At 41.8% G+C, this 16,143-nt stretch overlaps 1 protein-coding gene across 3 annotated transcripts in view; it reads right to left on the bottom strand.

The window, feature by feature from the left end:
- Positions 1 to 16,143, bottom strand: part of PIP5K1A (phosphatidylinositol-4-phosphate 5-kinase type 1 alpha) — a 44,290-nt gene that overhangs the window by 15,268 nt on the left and 12,879 nt on the right. For all 3 annotated transcript variants that reach the window (XM_027097756.1, XM_027097757.1, XM_027097758.1), the window contains exons 2-6: positions 12,309 to 12,340; positions 10,327 to 10,407; positions 6,349 to 6,479; positions 5,796 to 5,913; positions 5,467 to 5,619 (exon numbers count right to left, since the gene is read on the bottom strand). In XM_027097756.1, the coding sequence (XP_026953557.1) occupies positions 5,467 to 5,619; positions 5,796 to 5,913; positions 6,349 to 6,479; positions 10,327 to 10,407; positions 12,309 to 12,340 (515 nt within the window). The remainder of the gene's footprint in view (positions 1 to 5,466; positions 5,620 to 5,795; positions 5,914 to 6,348; positions 6,480 to 10,326; positions 10,408 to 12,308; positions 12,341 to 16,143) is intronic.

Here is a 16,143-nt window from a genome sequence, read left to right as displayed (position 1 = left end):
CTAAATGCTCCCACCAAAAGACACAGATTAGCTGAATGGATACAAAAACAAGACCCATATATTTGCTGTCTACAAGAGACCCACTTCAGACCTAGAGACACATACAGACTGAAAGTAAGGGGACGGAAAAAGATATTTCATGCAAATGGAAACCAAAAGAAAGCTGGAGTAGCAATTCTCATATCAGACAAAATAGACTTTAAAATAAAGACTATTAGAAGAGACAAAGAAGGACACTACATAATGATCAAGGGATCGATCCAAGAAGAAAATATAACAATTGTAAATATTTATGCACCCAACATAGGAGCAACTCAATACGTAAGGCAAATACTAACAGCCATAAAAGGGGAAATCAACAGTAACACATTCATAGTAGGGGACTTTTTAACACCCGACTTTCACCAATGGACAGATCATCCAAAATGAAAATAAATAAGGAAACACAAGCTTTAAATGATACATTAAACAAGATGGACTTAATTGATATTTATAGGACATTCCATCCAAAAACAACAGAATATACATTTTTCTCAAGTGCTCATGGACCATTCTCCAGGATAGATCATATCTTGGGTCACAAATCAAGCCTTGGTAAATTTAAGAAAACTGAAATTGTATCAAGTATCTTTTCCGACCACAATGCTATGAGACTAGATATCAATTACAGGAAAAAACCTGTAAAAAATACAAACACATGGAGGCTAAACAATACACTACTTAATAACGAAGTGATCAGTGAAGAAATCAAAGAGGAAATTAAAAAAATACCTAGAAACAAATGACAATGGAGACACGATGACCCAAAATCTATGGGATGCAGCCAAAGCAGTTCTAACAGGGAAGTTTATAGCAATACAATCCTACCTTAAGAAACAGGAAACATCTCGAATAAATAACCTAACCTTGCACCTAAACCAATTAGAGAAAGAAGAACAAAAAAACCCCAAAGTTAGCAGAAGGAAAGAAATCATAAAAATCAGATCAGAAATAAATGAAAAAGAAAAGAAGGAAATGATAGCAAAGATCAATAAAACTAAAAGTCCTGGTTCTTTGAGAAGATAAACAAAATTGATAAACCATTAGCCAGACTCATCTAGAAAAAAAAGGGAGAAGACTCAAATCAATAGAATTAGAAATAAAAAAGGAGAAGTTAACAACTGACACTGCAGAAATACAAAAGATCATGAGAGATTACTACAAGCAACTCTATGCCAATAAAATGGACAACCTGGAAGAAATGGACAAATTCTTAGAAATGTACAACCTGCCAAGACTGAATCAGGAAGAAATAGAAAATATGAACAGTCCAATCACAAGCACTGAAATTGAAACTGTGATTAAAAATCTTCCAACAAACAAAAGCCCACGACCAGATGGCTTCACAGGCAAAGTCTATCAAACATTTAGAGAAGAGCTAACACCTATCCTTCTCAAACTCTTCCAAAATACAACAGAGGGAGGAACACTCCCAAACTCATTCTGCGAGGCCACCATCACCCTGATACCAAAACCACACAAGGATGTCACAAAGAAAGAAAACTACAGGCCAATATCACTGATGAACATAGATGCAAAAATCCTCAACAAAATACTAGCAAACAGAATCCAACAGCACATTAAAAGGATCATACACCATGATCAAGTGGGGTTTATTCCAGGAATGCAAGGATTCTTTAATATACGCAAATCAATGTGATAAACCATATTAACAAACTGAAGGAGAAAAACCATATGATCATCTCAATAGATGCAGAGAAAGCTTTCGACAAAATTCAACACCCATTTATGATATAAACCCTGCAGAAGTTGGCATAGAGGGAACTTTCCTCAACATAATAAAGGCCATATATGACAAATCCACAGCCAACATTGTCCTCAATGGTGAAAAACTGAAAGCATTTCCACTAAGATCAGGAAGAAGACAAGGTTGCCCACTCTCACCACTCTTATTCAACATAGTTTTGAAAGTTTTAGCCACAGCAATCAGAGAAGAAAAGGAAATAAAAGGAATCCAAGTCGGAAAAGAAGAAGTAAAGCTGTCACTGTTTGCAGATGACATGATACTATACAAGGAGAATCCTAAAGATGCTACCAGAAAACTACTAGAGCTAATCAATGAATTTGGTAAAGTAGCAGGATACAAAATTAATGCACAGAAATCTCTGGCATTCCTATACACTAAGGATGAAAAATCTGAAAGTGAAATCAAGAAAACACTCCCATTTACCATTACAACAAAAACAATAAAATATCTAGGAAGAAACCTACCTAAGCAGACAAAAGACCTGTATGCAGAAAAGTATAAGACACCAATGAAAGAAATTAAAGATGACACAAATAGATGGAGAGATATACCATGTTCTTGGATTGGAAGAATCAACATTGTGAAAATGACTCTACTACCCAAAGCAATCTACAGATTCAATGCAATCCCTATCAAACTACCACTGGCATTTTTCACAGAACTAGAACAAAAAGTTTCACAATTTGTATGGAAACACAAAATACCCTGAATAGCCAAAGCAATCTTGAGAAAGAAAAACGGAGCTGGAGGAATCAGGCTCCCTGACTTCAGACTATACAACAAAGCTACAGTAATCAAGACAGTATGGTACTGGCACAAAAACAGAAAGATAGATCAATGGAACAGGATAGAAAGCCCAGAGATAAACCCACGCACATATGGTTACCTTATCTTTGATAAAAGAGGCAGGAATGTACAGTGGAGCAAAGACAGCCTCTTCAATAAGTGGTGCTGGGAAAACTGGACAGGTACATGTAAAAGTATGAGATTAGATCACTCCCTAACACCATACACAAAAATAAGCTCAAAATGGATTAAAGCCCTAAATGTAAGGCCAGACTATCAAACTCTTAGAGGAAAACATAGGCAGAACACTCTATGACATAAATCACAGCAAGATCCTTTTTGACCCACCTCCTAGAGAAATGGAAATAAAAACAAAAATAAACAAATGGGACCTAATGAAACTTCAAAGCTTTTGCACAGCAAAAGAAACCATAAACAAGACCAAAAGACAACCCTCAGAATGGGAGAAAATATTTGCAAATGAAGCAACTGACAAAGGATTAATCTCCAAAATTTATAAGCAGTTCATGCAGCTCAATAACAAAAAAACAAACAACCCAATCCAAAAATGGGCAGAAGACCTAAATAGACATTTCTCCAAAGAAGATATACAGACTGCCAACAAACACATGAAAGAATGCTCAACAGCATTAATCATTAGAGAAATGCAAATCAAAACTACAATGAGATATCATCACACACCGGTCAGAATGGCCATCATCAAAAAATCTAGAAACAATAAGTGCTGGACAGGGTGTGGAGAAAAGGGAACACTCTTGCACTGCTGGTGGGAATGTTAATTGATACAGCCACTATGGAGAACAGTATGGAGGTTCCTTAAAAAACTAAAAATAGAACTACCATACGACCCAGCAATCCCACTACTGGGCATATACCCTGAGAAAACCATAATTCAAAAAGAGTCATGTACCGAAATGTTCATTGCAGCTCTATTTACAATAGCCAGGACATGGAAATTACCGAAGTGTCCATCGACAGATGAATATTAAAGATGTGGCACATATATACAATGAAATATTACTCAGCCATAAAAAGAAACGAAATTGAGCTATTTGTAATGAGGTGGATGGACCTAGAGTCTGTCATACAGAGTGAAGTAAGTCAGAAAGAGAAAGACAAATACCGTATGCTAACACATATATATGGAATTTAAGGGAAAAAAATGTCATGAAGAACCTAAGGGTAAGACAGGAATAAAGACACAGACCTACTAGAGAATGGACTTGAGGATATGGGAGGGGGAAGGGTAAGCTGTGACAAAGCAAGAGAAAGGCATGGACATATATACACTACCAAACGTAAGGTAGATAGCTAGTGGGAAGCAGCCGCATAGCACAGGGAGATCAGCTCAGTGCTTTGTGACCACCTAGAGGGGTGGGATAGGGAAGGTGGGAGGGAGGGAGACGCAAGAGGAAAGAGATATGGGAACATATGTATATGTATAACTGATTCACTTTGTTATAAAGCAGAAACTAGCACACCATTGTAAAGCAATTATACTCCAATAAAGATGTAAAAAAAAAAATAAAGGTAGAAGATATAAATAGACATTTCTCCAAAGAAGATATACAGATGGCCAAAAAGCACATGAAAAGATGCTCAACATCACTAATTATTAGAGAAATGCAAATCAAAACTACAATGAGGTATCACCTCACACTGGTCAGAATGGCCATCATCAAAAAATCTACAAACGGGCTTCCCTGGTGGCGCAGTGGTTGCGAGTCCGCCTGCCGATGCAGGGGACACGGGTTCGTGCCCCAGTCCACGAAGATCCCACATGCCATGGAGCGGCTGGGCCCATGAGCCATGGCTGCTGAGTCTGCGCATCCGGAGCCTGTGCTCCGCATCGGGAGAGGCCACAACAGTGAGAGGCCCAAGTACCACAAAAAAAAAAAAAAATCTACAAACAATAAATGCTAGAGAGGGTGTGAAGAAAAGGGAACCCTCCTACACTGTTGGTGGGAATGTACAGCCACTATGGAGAATAGCATGGAGATGCCTTAAAAAACTAAAACTAGAGCTACCATATGATCCAGCGATTCCACTCCTGTTCAGTGTTCTTTGCAGCCCTATTTACAACAGCCAGGACATGGAAGCAACCTAAATGTCCATCAACAGAGGAATGGATAAAGATGTGGTACATATATACAATGGAATATTACTCAACCATAAAAAGGAATGAAATAATGCCATTTGCAGCGACATGGATGGACCTAGAGATTGTCATACTGAGTGAAAGTAAGTCAGAAAGCGAAAAATAAATATCATATATTATCACTTATATGTGGAATTTTAAAAATGGTACACATGAACCTATTTACAAAACAGAAGTTGAGTCACTGATGTAGAAAACAAACTTGTGGTTACTGGGGGGAAAAGGCAGGGGGTAAACTGGGAGACTGGGATTGACATACACACAGTACTATACACAGAACGGATAATTAATAAGAACCTACTGAATAGCACAGGGAACTCTATTCAATACTCTGTAATATGGGAATAGAATCTAAAAAAAGTGGATATATGTGCATGTATAACTGACTCACTTTGCTTCCTGTACAGCAGAAACGAAACACTGTAAATCAACTATACTCCAATAAAAAAAAATTTTTTTTTAATCATCATTGAATCTTGTTGTTGGGTAGCAGGGTCTAAGCTAAAAACACTTAAAATAGGACAGATAAACAAAACCTCCTTTAGCCATAGAGAGACAAAAGAGATGGGAAAAGCACAAAGATGAACTACATTCCTACGACAGAAGGGCTGACATTGTTTTGTCCCCCTGATGGCAGCCTCCCCAGTGGAGTGGAGTGGGCAGCTCAGGCAGCCAGTGCTCCTGGTCCTCTTACCATGTAGTATCCTGGAAGCAGCTTCTGCAGAAACTCCGCCTCTTTGTGCTGGACTGTTTTAATGATGAATTCATCATCGCTGGACACATAGAAGAGGGAACCACTAGCTCCAGAGTTGCAGAGTTCAATCAGCGGCTCATTGCAGAGGGAGTACTGGGCCCAGAGAAAAGAGAGCAAGAGGTTCAGAGATACAAGGGCATGCCCAACCAGAAATCAACTACAGATGCAATTCTAAAGAAAAACTAGAGCAAGAGTGTGGAGAGAGGGTCTTCCTTTGGAAGTATCCCTCTGATACTGGAGTCCCAGGGTCCTGAAATCTGGAAGCTTACCAAGTAATCATCAGGGCGGATACCAAATAACTCCCGAAAGTAGCGGAAGGCAACAGGTGCATAGGTCTTGAACCGAAAGTCATTATAGTGATGAGCAGGAGTCAGGTTGCTCCCTTCACTGTGGGGTTGAACAGAAGAAGCCATAACTTACCAGTTCCTGTAATTTAGGGAGTCCACACCCTGGAAAGACACTCAGTCACCCAGAGCCAGGTCAACACATCCCTCCTGAGAGAACCAAAGGGACTGGATGAGTCAGTTACATAATGGGACAAGGCACAACACGGGGATTAAGACATGGGCACAGGGAATCATATTACCTCCTCCCGATGCACTAAATTGTTTTTTAGGGCTCAGTCCACAGGCCGGAGGCTCATGGAAACATCCAAAGGAGAGCATGTGCTCTTCAAATTCTCCAGTCCCCATATCACCCTGATTAAAATCAGGTTAAGGATTGGATGCATGCCTAAATTAGACATGAACCCTAAAATGCCCTGATGATGATATAAAAAAGCCACATTTTCTAGGACATTCCCCTGCACATTAACCTCTGTACCTCGGGAAGAAGATACTCTCCACCACATAGAAGTCTTGCATGAGGACATCCCGCTCTGGTTTGGTACTCAGGCTCCCCACAGTGTGAGTAATGCCTAACTGGATGGCACCTTTTAAAGCTGACGAGGTTGTCTAAGAAACAAGAGAAACAAGAGGAAAGTTTCTAGTATTAAATCTGATCATAGCAATAAAAACTCAGAAGAACCAGAAGGAACATGGGAGAGCAAATGCCTATCTAGTAGTTCAGACTAAACTGGGGCAATCCAGTTTCCCCATCCCCACACTCTACATGGCAGTTAAGCCTGCAAAGATTGGAAGAGCATGAAGATACAGAATAGCAAAGTGGGGACTCTCTAAACAAGGTGTTCCCTCCTATTCACATCTATATCTGGAAGATACGTTGTACTGAGAGAACAATCCTAGGTCTCACTCCAAAGGTTCCTGCCCCCAGAGTATATGGAGTCCTCCAAACATTTTATTCATCTGATACAGAATGTAACTAAAATTAACTGATACTCTGATTCACTGCCTAGCTACTGAAGTTCAGTTCTCTAAGGCAAGGGCTGACTGGCGTTCCAAGGACAACTGAGTGGCAAAAAAAGCTCCTGACTGAAGAAGAAAGCCTGAAAGATTCAAATTATTTCTGAGAGAACTATTTAGATTTAAAATTATCATACTGTGGTCAAAACACAAATATAAGAGCCCCACTCTTACAATCCAGGATTTCAATGTCATGGGAAAATGTCGTATTATCTAGTTCTGTGCTGTCCAATATAGTAGCTACTAGCTACACTCGGCTATTTAATTTTATGTTAAAGTTAATTTAATTTAAAAATCATTTCTTCAGTCTTACTAGCCACATTCAGGTATGATTAGTGGGTACCACACTGGATAACACAGATATAGCACATTTCAATCACTGTAGAAAGTTCTATTGGACAGTTTTGTTCTAAGTGATTTCCCTTATCCCCCCAACCCTCACCAAATATTACTTGTATCAATATTCTACCTAGTCCTCATTGGGCATTAAAATTATAACTAGGGACTTCCCTGGTGGTCCAGTGGTTAAGAATCCGCCTCCCAGTGCAGGGGATGCAGGTTCGACCCCTGGTTGTGGAACTAAGATCCCACATGCCATGGGGCAACTAAGCCCATGCGCTCTGAAGCCCACGTGCCACAATTAGAGAGAAGCCCGTGAGCCACAACGAAGCGCCTGCACACCACAACGAAAGATACCATGTGCCACAGCTAACACCCAATGCAGCCAAATAAATAAATATTTTTAAAAATAAGAATAGGGATTTCTCTGGTGGCACACTGGTTGAGAATCCACCTGCCAATGCAGGGGACACGGGTTTGAGCCCTGGTCCAAGAAGATCTCACATGCCACGAAGCAACTAAGCCCATGCACCACAACTACTGAGCCCGCGCACCACAACTACTGAAGCCCACACGCCTCGAGCCTGTGCTCTGCAACAAGAGGAGCCACCACAGTGAGAAGCCTGCATACTGCAACGAAGAGTAGCCCCTGCTTGCCACAGCTAGAGAAAGCCCATGCACAGCAACGAAGACCAAACGCGGCCAAAAAAATTTAACACTTAAAAAAAAATTTTTAAATAAGAATATTTAAAAAAAATAAATAAAATTATAACAAATTTTTTAAGTGCTTGCCTCTCCAATTAGACTAGAAACTCATCTTTTTGTCTCAGTGTTCAGCACATAAAAAGAGCTCAATAAATGTGTTTAATTGACATGGGCCTCAGAGTCCATTCCCAGGGAGAGTCAGGTCCCTGACTGAGAATGAGTCAGTCCACCTCTATCACTTCGGACAATGCAATAAAGACAGAGAACAAACACAAGAAAAATTTACATGGGCCAGACAAGGTATAGATGCCAAATAGGAGGTTGAACACTGTACCCCAGGAAACCTAAGCATCTCCAATTAGTCCAGAACTGGGGAATTGGGTCACTCCAGGATGCTTCTCTCCTGTTTTCCCTTCACCAGTTCAATTTTCTCTTCTTGGTTATTACTACTATCTTTCCAATCCATTTGATATCTCTAGCTCAAAATCAGGTATTCTAGGCCCTATTCACCAAATGAAACTACAATCTTAAAAAAACAAAACCCATGGACTTCCCTGGTGGTCCAGTGGGTAAGATTCCATGCTCCCAATGCAGGGGGCCCAGGTTCGATCCCTGGGCGGGGAACTAGATCCTGCATGCATGCCACAACTGAGAGTCCACATGCCGCAACTAAGAGCCTGCATGCCACAACTAAGAGCCCGCATGTCACAATTAAGAGTCCACATGCCACAACTAAGAGTCCGTATGCCGCAACTAAGAAACCCACATGCTGCAACTAAAGATCCCGCATGCTGCAATGAAGACGCTGCGTGCCACAACTAAGACCCAGCACAGACAAAAAACAAAATAAAACAAAACATACACACACACAAAGAAAAATTCTTGACCTGCTGTCTATCTCTGTATCACCAAGCTGAATGGGATCCAGCCTTCACTTTATGTACATCCAGCACAAGAGACATGGTTCCCTAAAGCTAGGTAAGAATGGCCTTGGGGGCTTATTCCATGTTTATATCTAACAGGGAAACACAATTTCTTCAGCTCAGTGAAAAAGCATCCAACACCAGATTTGTTCATTAAGAACATTCTCATTTAAACACATATATGGGGACTTCCTTGGTGGCACAGTGGTTAAGAATCCGCCTGCCAATGCAGGGTACACGGGTTCCATCCCTGGTCCAGGAAGATCCCACATGCCACAGAGCAACTAAGCCTGTGTGCCACAACTACTGAGCCCACGTGCCACAACTACTGAAGCCTGTGCGCCTAGAGCCCATGCTCTGCAACAAGAGAAGCCACCACAATGAGAAGTCCATGCACCGCAACGAAGAGTAGCCCCCTGCTCGCTGCAACTAGAGAAAGCTGGTGAGCAGCAACAAAGACCCAAAACAGCCAGAAACAAAACCAAACAAAACGAAAAACACATATACAGGGCTTCCCTGGTGGCACAGTGGTTAAGAATCCGCCTGCCAATGCAGGGGACACGGGTTCGAGCCCTGGTCCGGGAAGATCCCACATGCTGCCGAGCAACTAAGCCCGTGCGCCACAACTACTGAGCCTGTGCTCTAGAGCCCATGAGCCACAACTACTGAGCCTGTGCGCCACAACTACTGAAGCCCGCACGTCTAAAGCCCGTGTTCCGCCACTAGAGAAACCACCGCAATAAGAAGCCTGCGCACCGCAACGAAGAGTAGCTCCCACTCGCCACAACTAGAGAAAGCCCGCGCGAAGAGCAACGAAGAGCCAACGCAGCGAAAGCCCGCGCGAAGAGCAACGAAGAGCCAACGCAGTCAAAGATAAAATAAATAAATTTATAAAACAAAACAAAACCCATATATACAGACGGGAAATAATTTACCCTTTGTGAAGTAAATTCTAAAGTTCAAGTTGCGGGGCTTCCCTGGTGGCACAGTGGTTGGGAATCCACCTGCCAATGCAGGGGACACGGGTTCGAGCCCTGGTCCGGAAGGATCCCACATGCCACAGAGCAACTGTGCCCATGTGCCACAGCTACCAAGCCTGCGCTCTGGAGCCGCGAGCTACAGCTACTGAGCTGCGCACCACAACTGCTGGGGCCCATGCGCCTGGAGCCCATGCTCCACAGCAGGAGAGGCCACCGCAGTGAGAGGCCCACGCGCCACAGCGGAAGAGTGGCCCCCGCTTGCCGCAACTAGGGAAAGCCCGCGCACAGCAACGAAGACCCAACGCAGCCAAAACTAAATAAAAATAAAATAAATTAATTAAATTTATAAAAAATAAAAAAGTTCAAGTTGTATGATGGTTATTGTGCAAAGGTTTAGCGTATCAAGAAATGGGATGGAATGTGGAGAATAATATCAAGGAGACAGAACTATCCCTTCCTGGAGTAAGATGAATGGGTTTCACCCAGACACACCTTTTTATATGTTGTCTCTCCTGAGGAATCAACACCTCGGTGGCCTATTTTCTTCATGGGCATGCTAGAGGCATAAGGCACCTAGAATAAGAAGAGTCAAGATTAGTACATGATTCCCATGTAACACACCAAACAGCTACCACGATGGTAAATCAAAAAAAACAAAACATGCAACACACCCTTTTTAGGTTAAGAACGTTTTATAAAATCTTCAGAAGATCCCTCCCATGCAAACACACAGCTATAGTGTTGCTCCCCAAAGAACTAAACTGACTAAAAGAACACAAAGAAAACTCCAAATGACATATATTTCACCTTTGGTTCTCAGAAAGATGACATGGAAAATTAAAATGATTATCATTAAAGAAAAGGAGAAACAGGGGAAGTAAGCAATAGCAGCCCCAGAAAAAAGGAAAGACCCTCAGTTTACAAAAGCAAGAGAGAAGTAGAGCTCCACAGACCCAGCTTTCTTTCAGAAACTACTACCCCTCTAATATTCAACCCAACCTGAACACTATTTGCTCAAACTGAATTCACCAGCAGAAATGATCTAGCCACTGGCAAATGCAAGTACTGCGAGCCCAAGTATTAAGAGGCTGTGGCAATAAGATGAGTCCTCTAAGAAAAGGGCCTCAGTGCCTCAAAGAGATTCCTGAGAACGTGGTATGGCTTTGTTTTCTATTCACATACATCACAGCCTCTGAAAAAAGGAAGAAGTAAAACCAGTGGAGCAGAGGCTAGAAGGCTATTCTCCACAGCCAAGATGCCAGCACAACAGACATGAAGGTATTCTTCATGATGTCGATACTCAAGTTAACAAGCCAGAAGGCAAAAAGACTACTGAAAATAGCATGTTACCATCTTAGGGCCTGATATTTAAGTTCTACTCTTCTTGCTAAGACCCTTAGTGCCAGAAAACCCTCAGTATATAACCTGACAGATCTTGGAAGATGTTCTGAGAAAAAAGCCTAAAATCCTACGCCAAAATGGTCTGTACTCTGAGGTCCCGTCACAAAACCCAGGAGAGATGCAAGAAGTAAAAAGAGGAATGGGAAATACTCTGTGGGAAGAAAATTAAGCAAATACAAGATACTCTGCACAAAAGAGAAAAACTTAGAATATCAACAGCTTCAGTACGGTTAAAAGAAGTTCGCCACATTCACTGAAGCTACGCAGTCAGGAGGTATTAACAGCAAAACAAGAGAACGAGCTTTAGTGTCAGACTAGCTTTGAATCCTAACCTTATTAATTACAGGACCTTGGGCAAGCTATAGAACCTCTAATCTTCACTTTTTCATCTATAAAACATGGATAACAACAGTACCTACACTCATAGAGGCTCTTTGAAGGATTAAATAAGAATACCTATAAAGAGCACTTAGGTACCTTATTTACTCTTTGGTACATTAAAAAAAGGCTCAGGGTCTTCCCTGGTGGTGCAGTGGTTGGGAGTCCGCCTGCCAATGCAGGGTTCAAGCCCTGGTCCAGGAAGATCCTGCAGCCGCGGAACAACTGGGCCCGTGCACCACAACTGCTGAGCCTGCCCTCTGGAGCCCGTGAGCCACAACTGCTGAGCCTGCGTGCTGCAACTGCTGAGGCCCCCACGCCTGGAGCGCGTGCTCTGTGATGGAAGAGGCCACCACATTGAGAAGCCCACGTACTGCAGCAAGGAGTAGCCCCCACTCGCTGCAACTAGAGAGAGCCTGCGCACAGCAACGAAGACCCAACAGATCCAAAAATAAATAAATAAAATAAGTAAATTTAAAACATTAAAAAAAAGTTCAATAAATCTGAGCTATTATTAATATTCATAATAAACTGTGATAAAAGTAGAGTTGTATAATTACTAGCCTACCAAAGAGATGTGAGAACCCTATCTAGATTCCAAGACCCAAGTAGGGGGAAAATAAGGATGTTATAAACAGGTATCCTTCTATCCCAGAATTAAGGTTTTAGAACCACTGTATCAATATAAAACTCACCTCAGATGCCATGGGTCTCTTGATTCCAGATGCTGTGAAAAAAATAAAATAAACAAACACAACCATAAGTATATACACACACTCACAACGATCTCTATCAAGCCCACTGAAACAATCAGGATTTGAGTCACACTAAACCTGACAATGAGCTCCTGCCTCTTGCTCATTGATAACAGATCCTTTTGGATAGGGATTTTAAACGTCCCTTCTTTTTCCTCCTCCATACTCACAGAGCCCTTATGCATATTCTGTTCTCATTCTAGTCCTTTTTCTTACACAAGTGTTCATATTTTCTCTAGGAAATATATCTGTTCTTGATACATTTAACCATCAGAGCCAGAGGGTCTCATTTGATACCATGGCTGAAAGAGAAAGGGCATAAGAGATACCAAGACTTATTGGACAACCTGGGCTTGATTAATAATTTTTCCTGTAGAGCTAAAAGGGTAGGTACTCTTAGAGCATATCTATGGTGCTTTACACATCTACTAATTATTTCAGAAAAAAGGTAAAGAGTTGGTCTATGAAAGCTTTATTTACAGTAGCCAAGATATGGAAGCAACCTAAGTGTCCATCAACAGATGAATGGATAAAGAAGCTGTGGTGTGTCTGTGTATGTGTGTGTATACATATACATATTCATGCAAATGGAATATTACTCAGTCATAGAAAAGAATGAAATTCTGCCATTTGCAACAACGTGGATGTCTCTAGAGGTTATTATGCTTAGTGAAATAAGTCAGAGAAAAACAAATACTCTATGTTATCACTTATATGTGAAATCTAAAAAATAAAACCGATCAATGTATATAACAAAACAGAAACAGACTCACAGAGAGAAAAAACTAGTGGTTACCAGTGGGGAGGGAAAAGCGGGGAGGGACAAGCTAGGGGTAGGGGATTAAGAGACACAAACTACTGTGTATAAAATAAATAAGCAACAAGGATATATTGTACAGCACAGTGAAATATAGCAATTATTGTGTAATAACTTTAAATGGAGTATTATCTGTAAAAATATTGAACTACATTGTACATCTAAAACTAATATATTATTATAAATCAACTATTCTTCAATTTTAAAAAAAAGAGTTGATCTATGGAGATGAGGAGGCTAAGGATGGGGAAATGCAATGTCAAAAAAATGGAAGAGCACAGAGTGCAGGCAGAACCTGACTCTACATCCTTCCATCCTCATCTTGATTTCTGCTGTAAAAGCAACAGGAATTTGTTGGTGTGTACTTAGTAAATATATAATCAGTGGAGATGTGTAAGATAAGTGTGTAGTTAAATCTCATCAATATTATGACTTTTATCCACTTAAATGTAGAAAAAGATTTCAAGAATATGTTTAGAAAGTGACTAAAAGACCATTATCTATAGAAAAATACTCTAAAAGGTTAAATCAATTCTTAAGGGTCTGCGATCCCTATAACTTTCATCCATGATCACATTGGAAACAGGGAGACAGAACTTTCTCCCCTTCATATTGAAGAATGTTGGCCTTTTTTCTTCAAAGACTACTGATATATTACTTTGATGTAGTTCTAAAGAATTCAAAATGAATAAAGATTAGCCATATTTAAGAAAATTAAGAAGAAGAATCCAATTCGGACGAATCCTCAATAATATAATACCTGAATAGGAAGACCCCAGTTCTGGTCCATATATAAGGTTTGAGACAAGATGGGCTTAAGGGCAATCAGGTAAAGCTCTAATTACTATTGTTTAAGACCAACGATCAAGGGCCCTAAGAATTTCAGAATATAGCTGGGCTCAGAGAAGAGATTGTGGTAGACCTTAGTAGTACAAAGGCCACAGACTAAGCATTTCTGGTACCAATAAGCAGAGCAGCAAGTTTCCTTCCCCATAGTGAGTCAGAGTAGCAAAACTATGGGGAACAGATGGTTTTCATTCCTCTTCCCAAAAAAGGAGGTAAGGGAAATGTCATCTAGCTGTTAGGAAGATGTGCTGCATAAAATGGCCCAGAAAATTAGAAAAACAGCAGAGCCCAATAATCTATGCTTTTTGCAGGATGCTTCATCTTCAGTCAGGTCAAGTTCAGGTAGGTGAAAGACCATTTTAGAACTGGAACCCTAAGCTAAAGCTTCCAAGGAACAATAAGCCAGGACGAGTCAGATTTATGATAAAACTGTTACTGACTTAAAACCTTTTAGACAAGAGCCAACATGCTGAGCTATTTAAAAATCAGAAGACCTGGGTTCAAATTCCTGTTACATCAGGTAAACTGTTCTCTATATTTAACTAAAAAAAGAGGAACCATATTAGAAGGTTTATGTAAAGATCAGATAAGACAAACTAAATCAGGGACTTCCCTGGTGGTCCAGTGGTTAAGAATCCGTCTTGCAGGGCTTCCCTGGTGGTGCAGTGGTTGAGAGTCTGCCTGCCGATGCAGGGGACATGGGTTCATGCCCTGGTCCGGGAAGATCCCACATGCCGCGGAGCTGCTGGGCCCGTGAGCCATGCCGCTGAGCCTGTGCTCCGCAACGGGAGAGGCCATAACTGTGAGAGGCCCGCGTACCGCATTAAAAAAAAAAAAAAAAGAATCCGTCTTGCAATGCAGGGATGCTGGTTCAATCCCCGGTCAAGGAACTAAGATCCCACATGCCGTGGGGCAACTAAGCCCGTGTGCTGCGACTACTGAGCCCGCACGCTCTGGAGCCAGGGTGCCACAACTAGAGAGAAGCCCGCGCGCTGCAATGAAAGATCCTGCATGCCGCAACTAAGACCCACCCAACACAGCCCAAAAAAGGATAAACTAAATCAAAGTACTTCATGGACTGCGACATGCTATACAAATATGTTGTCATATGTGAATTTTTTTTTTTTAAAGAGACCACAGACGGTGCAAGACGGTTTCTTTTTATTTTAATTTTTTAAAAATCTATTTTATTTATTTAGGCTGTGTTGGGTCTTCGTTACTGCGTGCAGGCTTTCTCTCATTGCAGCGAGCAGGGGCTACTCTTCGTCGCGGTGTACATGCTTCTCTTTGTGGTGGCTTCCCGTATTGCGGAGCACAGGCTCTAGGCACGCAGGCTTCAGCAGTTGTGGCACACAGGCTCAGTAGTTGTAGCTTGCGGGCTCTAGAGCACAGGCGCAGCAATTGTGGCGCACAGGCTTAGTTGCTCCACAGCATGTGGGATCTTCCTGAACCAGGGATTGAACACGTGTCCCCTGCACTGGCGGGCAGATTCTTAACCACTGAGCCGCTGCGCCCATATGTGATTTCTAATGCAAGAGTAAAGCTGGGCCCCCAGGAAGGTTTAATGTTCAATTACCTAGACCTATATGAAATTCTAATTAGCACCTCAAAGTTCTTGGCTCCTCCCCAAACCCTCAGCCTCCACCTCCCCCCCAACATAACCTTGTGCAAGTGTACAGGCAACTGTAGAATTAGTAAGTCTCAATAAGGAAATCAGTATGCTTTCAGTTGAGAAGACAACACTGATTCTGGACTTCTTGGTCAGTACCTGGCTTATCCCTTCCTCTTTTACCCCAGAGGAAGGGGTTTGGAGGGAGCTGGCAGAACCAAGAGCCAACATCCAGTCCTAGGCTGACAGTCTCTCCTAGAACACAACCTCTTCTGCATGCAAGGAGTCAATGGACCAAGTTAAACAATGGAGAAAAAAAAGCAGGTAAGTGATTTTCAAGGCAGAGAGTAGGTCTGGGGCTTTCTTTTTTTTGTGTGTGTGTGTGTGGTACGCGGGCCTCTCCCGTTGCGGAGCACAGGCTCCAGACGCACAGCCTCAGTGGCCATGGCTCACAGGCCCAGCCGCTCCACAGCACGTGGGATCTTCCCGGACCGGGGCACGAA

Source organism: Aethalodelphis obliquidens, unplaced genomic scaffold (assembly GCF_003676395.1).
Source record: "Aethalodelphis obliquidens isolate GAN/ISIS:26980383/991018 unplaced genomic scaffold, ASM367639v1 scaffold116, whole genome shotgun sequence".
Classification (NCBI taxonomy): Eukaryota; Metazoa; Chordata; class Mammalia; order Artiodactyla; family Delphinidae; genus Aethalodelphis; species Aethalodelphis obliquidens.
This window is presented reverse-complemented; position numbering and strand designations above follow the sequence as displayed.